General features: G+C 38.8%; 1 protein-coding gene across 1 annotated transcript in view; it reads left to right on the forward strand.

Moving 5' to 3' along the window:
• Positions 1 to 14,851, forward strand: part of DNAH3 (dynein axonemal heavy chain 3) — a 65,254-nt gene that overhangs the window by 20,496 nt on the left and 29,907 nt on the right. The window contains exons 21-35 of the mRNA XM_042437848.1: positions 60 to 176; positions 1,602 to 1,781; positions 2,645 to 2,781; positions 3,851 to 4,052; positions 4,839 to 4,931; positions 5,137 to 5,247; positions 6,582 to 6,696; positions 6,888 to 7,086; positions 8,216 to 8,324; positions 8,766 to 8,879; positions 10,172 to 10,348; positions 10,756 to 10,847; positions 11,554 to 11,773; positions 11,977 to 12,111; positions 12,480 to 12,591. Coding sequence (XP_042293782.1) covers positions 60 to 176; positions 1,602 to 1,781; positions 2,645 to 2,781; positions 3,851 to 4,052; positions 4,839 to 4,931; positions 5,137 to 5,247; positions 6,582 to 6,696; positions 6,888 to 7,086; positions 8,216 to 8,324; positions 8,766 to 8,879; positions 10,172 to 10,348; positions 10,756 to 10,847; positions 11,554 to 11,773; positions 11,977 to 12,111; positions 12,480 to 12,591 — 2,113 coding nt within the window. The remainder of the gene's footprint in view (positions 1 to 59; positions 177 to 1,601; positions 1,782 to 2,644; positions 2,782 to 3,850; positions 4,053 to 4,838; positions 4,932 to 5,136; positions 5,248 to 6,581; positions 6,697 to 6,887; positions 7,087 to 8,215; positions 8,325 to 8,765; positions 8,880 to 10,171; positions 10,349 to 10,755; positions 10,848 to 11,553; positions 11,774 to 11,976; positions 12,112 to 12,479; positions 12,592 to 14,851) is intronic.

A 14,851-nucleotide genomic window follows, 5' to 3' on the forward strand; every position in this document is an offset into this window, starting at 1 on the left:
CACCTCTCTCTCTTTTTCTGTCTTGCATCCTTGTACTGAACAAAAAAATTTTTTTACAGGATACCAGCATTCTTTCAGCGATTGATGACATCCAGCTCTTGCTTGATGATCACATTGTCAAAACCCAGACAATGTGTGGTTCTCCATTCATCAAACCAATTGAAGCAGAGTGTCGGGTAAAGAAAAATAGGACTTGTCTGTGCTTCTGATTTTTTTTATAGTGTGTGTGTGTGTGTTTGCATGCATGTTTAAACAGTTTAAGTCCATTCTCAGTTCGTGAGAACATGATGTGTTATAATCTCACATGATGACGGGGTGAAGAAAATCCTCATCAAGTTTGCAGATGACACAAAACTGAGAGGGATGACTAACACATTGCAAGATAGGGACATAATTCAAAAGGGTCTAGATAAACAAGAACATTGGGCAGAGAGTAATATAATGAAATCGAATTGACAAATGCAAAATTCTACATTTAGGGTACAAAAACCAAATGTGCAGGTACATGATGGGGAATACATGGTTTCAGCAGTACTGTATGCAAAAAGGACCTTTGATTATTGTTGATCATAAATTGAACATGAGCTCACAGTGTGATGCTGCAGCAAAAAAGTGAATGCTTTTTTAACCTGCATTAATAGAAGCACAGGAGTTTATCAGACAAGGGAAATTGGAAGTACCTGTATAATCCAATGACAATCTCAACGCAATCATGGGGTTTAATGTTATTGCGTGATAACCCACTACACACAAATTCGGGCAATGGGAAGTCAGTCCAAGCGTAATCATGGGGTTTCACATTATTGCGTGATAGACTGCCACACGCAAATTCGGGCAATGGCATGCTATTTTTGGGCAACGGGGAGCCAGTTCGAATGCAATGAGCATTCACGTAATATCACTAAACTAGCGACTTTACGTGAATGCGTTCTGGCCCCACTTTCTTTTCATTCAAAATTAAGAGAAATTTCTCCTGTGTGATAAACTCCACAGTTTCCAAGATGAAGGATATAGTAGTATTAGTCCCACTATATTCTGCACTGGTCAGGCCTCATCTGGAGTATGATGTTCAGTTCTGGGTGAAGCATTTTAAGAAGGATGTGGACAATTTGGTGTATGTTCAGAGAAGGGCAACAAGGATAAGAGGTATGGAGAACAAACCTGCGAGGAAAAATTGAAGGAGCTGGGCTTGGTGAAGAGAAGACTGACAGGTGACAGGACTGCACTTTTGAAATATCTCAAGAACAAGGCTGGACATCTACTTGCTGGAGGTGCTTTAGCTGGAGGTCCTGCATTGAACAGATGGTTGGCTACATGGCCCATGAGGCCTCTTCCAACACTATGATTCTGTGACTCTATTTGTATTCTGTTGCAAACCATCCAGAGACCTCTATCATTCATCTTTTGTTCCAAAGAACTCATCTGGCCAAGGTGTTTTTTATTTCGTTTTGTTGTGATGTTGTGCAGTTTTGTAAATGTACTTGTGCAGCAGTTTGGAAAAAAGAGAGAAAACAGTCCACTAAAGTCCACTCTTTAGTCTTTGAGTGAGAATCTGAAATAGGTTTTCTTGGAGAACTGTAATTGAAATAATCTGTTCACAGAGATGGGAAGATAAACTTGTCACAATGCAAGAGATTTTAGATGGCTGGTTGAAATGCCAGGCAACATGGCTTTATCTGGAACCCATCTTCAGTTCTGAAGACATCATTGCTCAGATGCCAGAGGAGGGCAGGAAGTTTAAAATAGTGGATACTTACTGGAAGGACATCATGGTACAAGCAGTAAGTACTTGTAATTTATTTATTTATTTATTTTAATACTAGCAGAAGTACCACCTTTCACATGGTTAGAAATTTGGGGACTGAAGGAAAATTTCATGGGATGGAGTCAGAATTCTTATGGAAGGACAATGCCTTCTTTTGCCCACCATCCATAGCTATACTCCTAGGAGGGGGTAGCCTTGGACCAGCAATGCAAGAGATCTTAATTCAACTCTATGAACCATGCAACATTCCTACACAGGGATCCTGGATGTCAGACTGGCTGACTCATATCCTTTTTCTTCTTCCTCTATTCAACAGTCACTTTGCATTCCATGTCCATTAAATATACTCAGGTTGCATCCGCACTACAAAAACAATCCAGCTCGACACCACTAACTGCCATGGCTCAATCCTATGGAATTCTGGGAATTGTAGTTTGTTGTGGTCTTTATTTTTCTGAGATTTTTCAGTCCTTTTTGTCCTTTCCCCTTGCTCTTCCTCCCCTCAAGGATGATCCCCCCACAAAAAAAACTCACCTTTTTGCTCTAATTTTCTCCAAAATGGTCCCCCCCAATTCCCTCTAGCAGCCCAATCCATTTTAGAGCCAGGAGACAAAAAGGCAAGAAAGAAGAGGAAGTCCTAGGGAATGAAAACATGACAATAATGCCCCCATACTCCAGGGTGTTTGGGTACATTTTGTGGGGAAATATATATATATATATATTTCTTTTTACAATGAGATATAGTAGGTGTGTGTTTGGCTATCAAGGTTTTGGGGGGCTAATGCATCCCCTAGCTTCCCACCCCTGTTCAACATGTTCTGCAGAACAAAACTGAAAATACAGTTTCTCAGTACCATTTGTTTGTTTCAACAATAACAGGTGAAAGACACCAGAGTATTGGTTGCCACTGAGCAGCCGAAAATGTTGGACAGACTTCAGGAAGCAAATTTGCTTTTGGAAGATATTCAGAAGGGCCTGAATACGTACTTAGAGAAGAAAAGATTATTTTTTCCAAGGTGGGTTCATCGACAAGTCCCAGTTTCTAGCAAATGAATATTAATTTAAAATGTTGACTGGTTGAGACACAGGACACATACGGTACTATCCTGCATGGAAAACTTTCTACAGATATTAAAAGACCTGACCAACTTTATAGAAGAACACTTCACAGAAAAAGAGACCCCTGGGATCTAAACAAAGACCACATCCAATTTTTAGGCTCTGTCTATTTATGTAGGCTTCCATCCAGGCTCACATCCCGTTTCACCTAAGTGGCTAACCTGGGGATTCAATAAAAAACTCATAAGCAGGTCTTGAAGGGAATCACTGCCATCCTCTTAGCTCCTCAGTGACCAATATTGAGAAACATGCTGCCTCTGATCCTGGAGATAATATTATAGAGCTTGGAAAAGTTTTTTTTTTAAACTACAATGGTCAGAATCCCCCAGCCAGTATGACCCAAATTCCTTACTCGATGTAACCATCATGTTTTTAGTCCCCATTAATTTACCTAATTTACTTTTTAAAGCCATAGTAATGAGTGTCCATCACATCCATTGACTCTGACTGTCATCTGTGTCCAGGGTTTTAGGCAAAAGTCTTCCCCACCATTTGTATCCAACTACAAATTTGGTGGTTGGATGAAGTAGGACACCCTGCTTGGGACACCTGGCCTCTCCATTAAAGTCATAGATAGATAAGCAGTGGTCCTTCCCCATTAAAGTCATGGATAGATAAGGTAATCCTCATTTGGTACACACATATATTTTAGGGGTTTGTCACTTGTATTGCATTAACAGCAACAGAAATAAACAGAATAAACACTGAGATAATATACATATTGTTCCTTCTTATCGTGCACACATTGTGTTATACATCTTGGTCCTGCACTCTTTTATCTGTTCTGTCCAAACGTATTTCAGTGTCCCTATGAATTTATGGCCCAATCATCCCTTGTTTGCACACTAATGGAAACCATCTCAGTAAATTGGCCATATTTAGAGAGCAATTCATCTGCTGTGATGAGTTCGTTTTTCTCACATGCAGCTTTTGTTCTGAACTGTACTTAAAATCTCTTTTGAACAGATTCTTCTTCCTTTCTAATGATGAGTTGCTGGAGATTCTGTCGGAAACCAAGGATCCTCTCCGTGTCCAGCCACACTTGAAGAAGTGCTTTGAGGGAATTGCAAAACTAGAATTTACTGATGACATGGAGATCACGGGCATGATCAGCTCTGAGAAAGAAGTTGTGCCTTTTATTAAGAAAATCTTCCCTGCACATGCCAAAGTAATTTTTTCATATTTTTCTTCTCAGTTTCATTATTATTATCATTGTACATAGTAGCAATCAAAATATGCTTCTGAGATAATGCTTCTGAAGCTTTATTACTGATTCTTTTTGTTCGTTTGTTTAAATGAGAAAGTGAAAAGCAGCAGAGGAAATGGCATATGACTTGTAAATGAAACAATGGACTTTATCAAACTGGCTAGAAATGTGGAGTTTTAACAGAATGAAATTGTCTTTGGCTGATACTTATCACATGATGCTGTGTCTGTCCTGCTGCTGTCGCCTTGCATTCCATTTGTTAGTATAGTGCACCTTTTCATTGGTGGGCAAAACCAATCAATAGGCTTTCAGTCTCACTGCTATTCCATTACTATGGCTATCATGTGATAGGTCTTTTCACATGATGAGGTGGTTGCCAGCCACAATTGCTAGTTCTCACCCTTCCTCCTGAAAGGTATCATTTGACAGTACAGAAAATAGAGCACACAACCACGGATCACCAAAATGCTATCATAGACGAAAGTTTCATAAGAAATGATGCTAAACTGGTATGCTTCCATTCTTAAACTAGCATGATTGTGGCAAGACAGGAGACTGGTGTGATAAAGCCCGACATCTGGCTAGAAAAGCCAGGTTGTTGTGGTTCAACACATCTGGATGGCATTGGGTAGTGGAAGGGTAGTCTATATGGTTTCTTTCTGATGGCAAAATGTTCTTTCTTACCATGAATGTTCACCTTCTGACACTCTATGTTGTTCATGTCTCGTTTTCATTTTTCATTTTTAGGGCATGGTGGAGAAATGGCTGTCACAAGTAGAAGAAATGATGTTGGCCAGTATTAGGCATGTCATATCAAAGGGCATTGAAGGTTATGATGAGGTAATAAATAACCCACAAATACCTTATAATGATCTACTTGGCATCTTGAATCCATGAACACAATCAAATTAATGTGATACCATCACCAATAACTTCCTATCAGCAACATATCGCAGACATTTGGAGTTGGTCGGGGTGGGGATGTTGTCCTAGACATATACTTGTATTTTGGAATGTTATGTTAATATTTGTTATTTTTTTAAAGGTTCCCCGGAAGAAGTGGGTGTTGCAATGGCCAGGACAAATTGTTATCTGTGTGTCATCCATCTTCTGGACAAAAGAAGTATCAGAAGCTATTAAAAAAAGTGCCTTACCGGTAAGGCTTTAAAAAGGAACAAAAATAAAGTTATGGTATTAATTGTTTGAAGGCTGTATGGGAACAAATAAATGTGTATCCTGATAAATTAATAGTTTTACAGGGCTGAATGTTAATAGTTAGTTGCTTTCCCAAACAATAAGCACAGAATTAAAGACTTGAAATTCCTTATTAATATATCTGCCTACATGTTGAAAATATTCCATCATACATTTAACACTGGCTTAAATCTGATTCAGAATTAGCCATGCTTAACCCATTGAAATCAACAAGTTTAAGCAAACCTGACTCTGCACTGGTTTTAAGCTGTTATATGTAACATGTTGTTATTTAATTTATATTCTGCCATGCAGAAATCCAAAAGAGTCAGTGTGGTGTAATGACTGATTCTAACTAACAGAGTGCTGGACCAGGACTTGACAAGTGCTGGTTGAATCATAGGTTAAGTCTCCACTAAGTCATGAAATTTGATCTTGGTAAGCTTTCTCACAGAGTTGGGAAGAAGAGGTCCATATATACTGCTTTGACTTTAATGGAATAAAGGTAGGATATATTTGTAACTTACATACAAATAAGTAAGTCAGTGTACATTGGCTTTGTGGTCATCCTTTTCCAGGCACTCCAGACTCAGTCTCCTTAACTGTTAACAGGATTATTTGATCATGTGCCGCTGCACTTCATGAGATCGTATCAGGTTTCCAGGTTTTAAATGAGAGGTTGTGCCAGCATAGCGGCTAAGAAATTGCACCCAAAAGTCCCCAGTTAGATTTTGTGATGAAACAGAAGACATGGGATGGCCTGCTGGTTTGGGGATTTAGTTTGGACAAAATGTGTGCCGCACAAACTATTCCAGGATTTGGAGCTTTCGGTGCCTAACCTACCATGATGAACTCAACTCTACCTCTGCATATAGGAATGCATAATTCAATTGCTGCATATAAACTACAAGACATTTGGATGTGGATGTATATGGATAGCAACTGAACAATCTGTTTCATCATTCATATCTTGGGATATTTAAGCTTTAGATTGCCTCTCCAAGAATCATCTAAGCTGGCATGGCCATTGGTCATGTTAGTTGAGGGATTCTGAGAGCTGTATTTCAAAAAGGTAACATTTAAAAAGATTTATTTACTCAAAAATGAACATCCACAAAATAGATAAACGATATTTGCTTTTAACTGGATGAGAACTCTAAGAATCCTCTTCCAAGGCATTTATATTGATAAGCAGTGATACTTCTGTAACAAAGTGAGGGATGTGACAAAGTGAGGGTGGTGGGGATAAATTCCACTTGTTTTGATACAATAGCCCCCTTTTTGTTTTTATTATAGGCATTTTTGGAGAAGAGCAACAAGCAAATTGCAGAAATTGTTGAACTGGTGAGAGGAAAGCTGTCAGGAGGGGCCCGGTTGACCCTGGGAGCCCTTACAGTCATTGATGTCCATGGTAAATGGAAGGGCTGGGGAGTAGTAAAAGGCATCAGTAGAGGGGCCATATGAAATAAGAAGCTGGCATCCTGTTGAACCTGATTTGCACCTTGGGGATTTAGTCAAAAACAAAGCAGATCCCACAAATGAAAGTTGTTGTTCCTGACCTAAAATGTAGGATGTGTTTGATGAAGTATCTTTGTTTTTCAGCACGGGATGTAGTTGCAAACTTGGCTGAAGATCGGATTTCAGATTTGAATGATTTCCAGTGGATTTCTCAACTGAGATATTACTGGGAAGATGATCAAGTGATGGTCCGAATGATTACTACTGAAGCCAGATATGGCTATGAGTACCTGGGCAACTCTCTGCGTTTGGTGATAACTCCACTGACAGACCGATGCTATAGGTAAATCTTCCTTTCCTTTCCCCCACTTTCCATAGTATCATAAATAATTAGGATTTTGATTTGATTGGGGGACAGGTTAAAAACTGGAGAGCATGTAATCCCATATTAGGAGGAAAATATATCAAAACTCAAAAATCAGACTTAGAACTAAGATATTGGCAAGATGGAGGCCATGTTAACATGCAAGAATAAAGTTGCCACTTACATCTCTGGGTCTTCTAAATACTACTAGACTATAGTCCATCAGCATTTGCCAGCATAGCCAATAGTGAGAATCAATGACAGCGTGTACATGGTGTGCGCTCCCTAACCCTAATGCCAGCGCCGGTACGCTGCTTGTTGTACCGCACTCTAGAGACAAGGGAAGTCAGTAGTACTTCTTTCAGGACCATGGTCAGATCCCAGGGAACAGATAACTTGTTCTGTTTAGGACAGGCATCCCCAACCTAGTGCCTTAATTCACCAGGCTATATAGATTTGGATTGCAACTTCAAAGGAGGGAGAAAAACTGCTTTTAAGAATTCTGTAACTACAGACCCACCTGAGATGGATGTCTTTTTTGCTTCAGAACACATGCCTGAATTTGTTCTTTTTAGCTTTGGCCAGTATAGTATGTTGAGATGGAAGGATATCTCTTGTTATCTCTCCAAGATAACACACACACACAAAACAAACAAACAGATGTACTCATATATAAATGCCTCAGCCTGTATGAATCATGATCACTGTCTCTGCATGTATTAATCAACATCTAGCAACCAAAATTACACACTGGAGACGATCAGTCTGGTGTAGTTGTAGAATATTGGCTTGGGATTTAGAAGAGAAAAGTTCTAGTTCCTATTGAACTATAAATCTTGCTGAACCCATTGGACCAACTGGTCTCTCTCTCAGCCTGATTTACCTCGCAGGGTTATTGTAAAGATAAAGTGAAAGAGAAAGAGAGAATGGTGCATGCCACATTGAGCTCATTGGAGAAAAAAATAGTTATAAATAGAGCCAGTAAATAATGAAGTCCATGAAGGATTAAGATAAATTTGTACCTGACAATGGTTCAATTTGCATCTGAAAAGTGCAGCTACTATGTGTACTTGTGGTGCTTATCTTCCACACTCCTTCCATGTCCTAGGACACTAATGGGAGCTTTAAAATTAAACCTGGGAGGTGCTCCTGAAGGACCTGCAGGGACTGGCAAAACTGAAACAACCAAAGATCTTGCAAAAGCGCTGGCCAAGCAGGTACCATATATATAAATATATATCTACCCTTCTCTAAAGACCGTAGGCAAATTGTTGTGTTCATGGCGGAGGCAGGGGAGGGAGGGAGCCCTATCCTGGCTCTGTTAGTAAATGTGTGGTATTTGGAAAATCAGAGGTCTGGTGTAAATAACTAGCCATCATTTCCTGGCAATCAGAGGAGCCCATGTAAACTAGATCCATTTAGGTAGTATTCTGGGGTAACTATTTATTGAAGAAATTGTTAAAGATAGAGCAGGATTCTCCATTGGTGCCATTTTTGAGCTGCTGCAAGACAGTGGTTCAGTTTGGATGTAACACTAAACCAAGATCTAGCATTATAAAATAACCCTTCCTGAACTTCAGGCCTTGACCTATGGCAGCCCTATTGTAAGAAACAACATTGTGGTAACTTTGAGCAATATTTTACGTTGTTTATCTTAGTGTGTTGTCTTCAATTGCTCTGATGGTCTCGATTACAAAGCCATGGGGAAATTCTTTAAAGGATTGGCACAGGCTGGAGCATGGGCCTGTTTTGATGAATTCAACAGAATTGAGGTAATTGAATTTAATAAAATATCCTCAGATATAATAATAATAATAATAATAATAATAATAATAATAATAATAGGATTTATTTATATTCCGCCCAAACACTGGGAATCCAAGTGGTTTACAACAGAGGGGATAACAGACGGTTCCCTGCCCTCAGGCTTTATTATTATTATTATTATTAACCTTTATTTATAAAACACTGTAAATTTACACAGCGCTGTACATACAATCTTTTTAATTGGATGGTTCCCTGCCCTCAGGCTTACAATCTAAAATCTAATATGCAAGATATGTGGCTGAAAATGATATAGGAGTATGTATTAACTATTACAATGCAATCCCATGTATGTCTGCTCAGAAGTAAATCTTACTGACCTCACTGGGATTTATTCCCAGGTGTGCATTTACAAGATGCATAGATAGGACTGCAGCCTAGTCCATTACACGGTTCAATTTTTAACATAAAGTGCAAGTTTTGATATACTGAACCTATATAGTTTAGCTTCTCCTTTGTTCAGACCTCATAATGGAATATTATGTCCAGTTCTCGTCACCACAATTCAAGAAAGATGTTGACAAACTGGAGTGGATCCAGAGGAGGGCAACCAAAACTGTGAAAGGTCTGGAGTGCATTTATTGTGTATTCTTGCACAGCAGGGAGTTGGACTAAATGGCCCTTGAGGTCTTTTCCCACTCTATGAGTCTGTGATTTGCTCCTTGGAAACATTAAACTTATGATTAAAAGCATGGAAGAGGTCTAACTTGTTCATTTTAAATCTTCAGTCAGAATGAAAGTTTGAGCAATGTAAATACCATTAATTGGGTTCATGTTTAGTTAAACATATTAGGCTACCTGTATTTTTGTTCTCTTTGATAGATGCAAATCTCAGTTCTAGGAAAAGAGCAGGATACAAATAAATGTAGTAGTAATTATTATTATTATTATTTCTACATACTTTAGGTACAAAATGTCCTAGGGTCAAATCTCAAAATAGAACTGAGAAAGACCGAGGTCATTAAGCTTAAGAATCCACTGTTAGTCAGTGCTGACAATACTGAACTAAATGGACCAAAGATTTTATTTGGTACAAGGTAGTTTTCTATATTCCTATAATGTCTGGCTGCAGTCCACAATACACTTTATCATTAATGTATCACACATTTCCAAATTACCATGATTTATACAAGCGTGGAAATACCAATCTGTGCAATATTCCAACTAGATTATATGAGGCTTTACATAAGTTTGAGAGTTTTAAAAAACAATTTAAACTTTATTTTATTGATTTTGTTAGGTTGAAGTTCTGTCTGTGGTGGCACAGCAGATTCTCAGTATCCAGCAGGCTATTATTAGAAAGCTCCGAACATTTATGTTTGAAGGCACAGAGATTTCCCTTAATCCAACATGTGCGGTATTCATCACTATGAATCCTGGGTATGCTGGACGGGCGGAACTTCCCGATAACCTGAAGGTAAATTGAGTCTTCTTCTTGTAGAATTGAGAACCCATGGCCTTAAATAAAATGAAGAAATATGGCTGGATGTGGGCAGAAAGAAGTGTCTGGATATAGACACTGGTATCAGGGAGAAGGCATCTTATTCCTCAGACAATTCACTGTGAACTAATAGGTTTACAACTCCATAATATTGCTCCATCGAAACATTCCCTGAGAACAAAATTGCCTACTTATTTTTCTTTCTAAACAACCATTTATTATGAACAATAGGCAATATCAAACAAGTCATATATACACTCAAGAACTGTAATACCTAGATGTAGGAATATTAATACTCATATAGTCTTGGAAATCATCTGCTGTTGTTCTTTGTCTCAAGGAAAGTTGCTAATGTTTTCCCCCCTCTTCCTGCACTTTTTTAGGCTTTATTCCGTACAGTAGCTATGATGGTTCCAGATTATGCTTTGATTGGTGAAATATCACTTTATTCAATGGGATTCCTTGATTCCAGAAGGTATGTTAGTCAGAGATTCTTTTACATGTAAAAACATTTTCAACAGGATGTGTTGTGCATTATTTGGTGCTAAAATCCCTTAGTCCTTAACCAGTATGGTCCAAATGAATGACTTCTCCAAGCTCTACATAGTTCATATAGTCTAATTGTGAGATTATGATGCATGTCCCTTCAGATGTCTATCAAAGAATATGCTGTGTTGCAAAAGTATATTAGGAAAAGGAGCTCTTACGGTTGCCTCTGAAATGCCTTTTGTAGTTTCAACTAAGCAACTGATACAGGGCAAGATTTCATCTTTCTTGTAATAACCCCATATTTTTAAACAGAAAATAATGTTGTTAGTAGTTATTTTATCCTTGATTGCTTTAGCCACAGGCCAAAGCAATAATAAGTTCTCATTGTTATTGTTTTAGTCAAATAATCTCCCTAAATAAAAACCTGACATTTAGTTGTTGTTGTAGGACTTCAAGTCATTCTTGGGTTATGGCAACCCTAAGGTGAACCTTTCATGGGATTTTCTGGGTCTGAGAGTGTGTGACTTGCCAAGATCACCAACTAGGTTCTATATATTTTTGAGCCACTCCCAAATCATTTATAAAGTGACTTGTTTCTAAACATTCAGGTATTTATACATGTAGAGATATGTTGCCTTTTTAAAATTGGTGCTTGCTCTTCATAAATGGTGATATATTATATTCTTCTGCAGTCTTGCCCAGAAAATTGTTGCTACCTATCGACTTTGTTCTGAACAGTTATCATCACAACATCATTATGATTATGGAATGCGTGCTGTGAAATCTGTCCTGACAGCAGCAGGAAACTTGAAGCTAAAGTATCCAGATGAAAACGAGAGTGTGTTATTGCTTAGGGCTCTGCTGGATGTTAACTTGGCTAAATTCTTAGCACAAGATGTTCCTTTATTTCAGGTAAGATAACAGATGAAGTCATTTAGATACCGATAACAATAGCTGTTTCTATATTAATGCAGGCAGACAAATCTGGATGAGACTGTCAAAAATCATCCAAGAAAAAAGAGTCTATTCATTTCTAACAGCTGGAAGCAAACTTGTGAACTACTGTGCTCCTGGAAGTTGTGCTTTTAAATGGCATTCTTTTCTGTCTTTTCAAGGGGATCATATCTGATTTGTTTCCTGGAGTGATTCTTCCCAAACCCGATTATGAGCTCTTCATCCATGCCCTGAATGACAATATCGAAAAAATGAATCTTCAGCCCGTTCCATGGTTTCTTGGAAAAATTATCCAGGTTTCTTTATTTTTCATATTTGCACATTGGAAAAGGCATTAAGTAGAACCATCAGTGGAAATTGTAACAAAATGTTGCACTAATATCTTCACTTCCTAATCTTGTTCAAAAATCCAGGATTGGCTGTATTGTTCATGGCCCATGTACTAGCTGATATGCCAGTATAGTACAAGTCTGTTCAGAGTTTACTCGAAGACAAAATAAATTAGGTTTATAGTTAGTGGTTCAAAATGCATTGTCCATTTGGTTATGAATGTCCTACACTTTACCCCTCAGTGGGATCTCTTGTCCGCTTGGAATAAAATCTTATTCATGTTGAAATTAAGTGATACAACATATTTATTACAGCATTCATCTCATTGGTGCAGATTTATGAAATGATGATGGTGCGTCATGGATATATGATTGTTGGGGAACCAATGGGGGGCAAAACCAGTGCCTACAAAGTCCTAGCTGCAGCGCTTGGAGATTTGAGCCTAGGTATGTATTAAACTGATTCTGACCAGTCCTTCTTGATTTAAAAAAAAAAGAGTGTTGGCTTATTCTTCCCTTTCCTCTAGCAAGACAGAGGTTTATGTCTTTTGCGTTGAAAAAACTTGTTTGTCTGTTGCACTGGGTTGTTAAGAAGGCAGAGCTGTGGCAGATAAATAATAAAAGGTTAATTTTCTTGTTTCAAACTTGTGCAGCAATAGAGGGTTGGAATTGTCTAGAGGAAAATGGAGCTAGAAAGCTTCCATTGCCAGAATAATAAATTCCTGAATCCAGTTCTTGAAAGAATTGATAGTAAAGTCTCTTACATATTTTATTATGCAAAAGACATACCTTTGTGCCCAGTGTTCTAAATACACAAGACAATGTCTGTGAAATTGTAACAAGTGGTTTCAGTGCCAAGTGCTCTGGCTATACTAGACAGTATGCAAAGGGTCTTGTAGCACATTTGAGACTAACTGAAAGAGAGAATCTGGTAGCATGAGCTTTCACAGACTTGAGCCTACTTCCTGAGATCATGGAATCATAGAATTGGAAGAGACATCAAGGATCACGCCCAACCCCATTCTGCCATGCAGGAACACAATCAAAACACCCGCAACAAATGACCATCCAGCCTCTGTTTAAAAACCCCCAAAGGAGGAGACTCCACCACATTCCAAGGCAGTGTATTCCATGGCTGAACAGCTCTTACTGTCAAGAAGTTCTTCCTAATGTTGAGGGGGAATCTCTTTTCTTCTAGTCTACATCCATTGCTCTGGGTCCTATTTTCTGGAGCAGCAGAAAACAGCTTGCTTCATCCTCAATATAACATCCTTTCAAATATTTAAACATGGCTAAACAAACTCAAGTCACAAACCTCATAAGGTGAATTCCAGACCTTTCACCATTTTGGTTGCCCTCCTCTGAACACGCTCTGGCTTGCCAATATCCTTTATGAATTGTGATGCCCAGAGCTACACACAATATTCCAGGTGAGGCCTCACCAGAGCAAAATAGCGTGGCACTATTACTTCCCTTGACCTAGACACTATACTTCTATTGATGCAGCCTAGAATCGTATTGGTTATTTAAGCTGCCGCATTGTGTTGAACTTGTGGTCTGCTAGGACTCCTAGGGGTCATGCAGATGGGGCAAAAGGAGTGGCCAGAGGCCTGGGACCAATCCGGTCTGCCATTGTGGTCTCAAAAAGGACACCAGCAAAGAGCAGATTTTTCCCACTCCTTTTATGGCTAGCTCTCCTCAGCCAGGCATGCTCTCCAGCTTCTGGCTGTGTTTGAGGCATGCGTCATCTAAACACCATGCCCCCAGCGTGGCCCAAAGCCAGCACTTTTAGCCTGTCTGCTTCAGGCCCTAGATCCCTTTGACATGTACAATGGGCCAAGTGTCCCCCATCCTATATCTGGGCGTTTCATTTTTTTCATAGGGTCTCCATCTCAAAGTCAAGTTGATCGTAGCTAACAACAACAAGCATGTGTATCACTTTGGCTGCTTGGAGGAAAGCAGGGATATAATAGAAATGAAAAGTATAAATAGGCATATTTGTGTACTTTGGTTTTAAGAAAAGAAATCAAATCAGCTGGAATTCAAAGCAAACAAGGAAAGAAGATAATTCTAATTAGCTAAAAGGTAGATATTTCTGATTGCTCCTTCCACTCCATATTTTGTTAGACTCTAGCATCCATCCTCTATCACCAATATCCCAAGGACCACAACTTGCCCATTCTGGATATAAAAGGGAGTATATTTTGATAGTAGTAAGAAACATAAGGTTCTCCAGATGTTCTTGAACTCAGCCCTTGCTAGAAGAAATAGTGGAAAAAGGATGGGAGTTGTAATCCATCAACCCCTGGAGAGCCGTCCCATTCTCATAGTGTTCAAGATTATTCTAGCTTCATTGTCTAAGATGCCCAAACCTGGAAGAATCCACCTGTTTCCACAACAGCCATAAGGCAGAGTGGATACAAATTGAAAGACAACATACTACTATCCCTGTCTCTTTTTAAATTTAAACCATCACTCCTTTATAATAAAATGAAGCCTTTATGTTTTTGGCTGTCTGGGCCAATCAGAGATGTGCAGATCAAAAATGCTGTCAATTTCTGCTTTGGGTTTTTATTAAAGAAGCAACAATGGGGGGGGGGGGAAAGAATACACAACTTTTGTGCAAATATGAACAGAGAAATTACTTCCAGTTAGCATGGTTTAAAGTACCAGTGTATTCTTCTGATTTTGCCTTTTGACTCATAAT

Source organism: Sceloporus undulatus, chromosome 8 (assembly GCF_019175285.1).
Source record: "Sceloporus undulatus isolate JIND9_A2432 ecotype Alabama chromosome 8, SceUnd_v1.1, whole genome shotgun sequence".
Taxonomy (NCBI): domain Eukaryota; kingdom Metazoa; phylum Chordata; class Lepidosauria; order Squamata; family Phrynosomatidae; genus Sceloporus; species Sceloporus undulatus.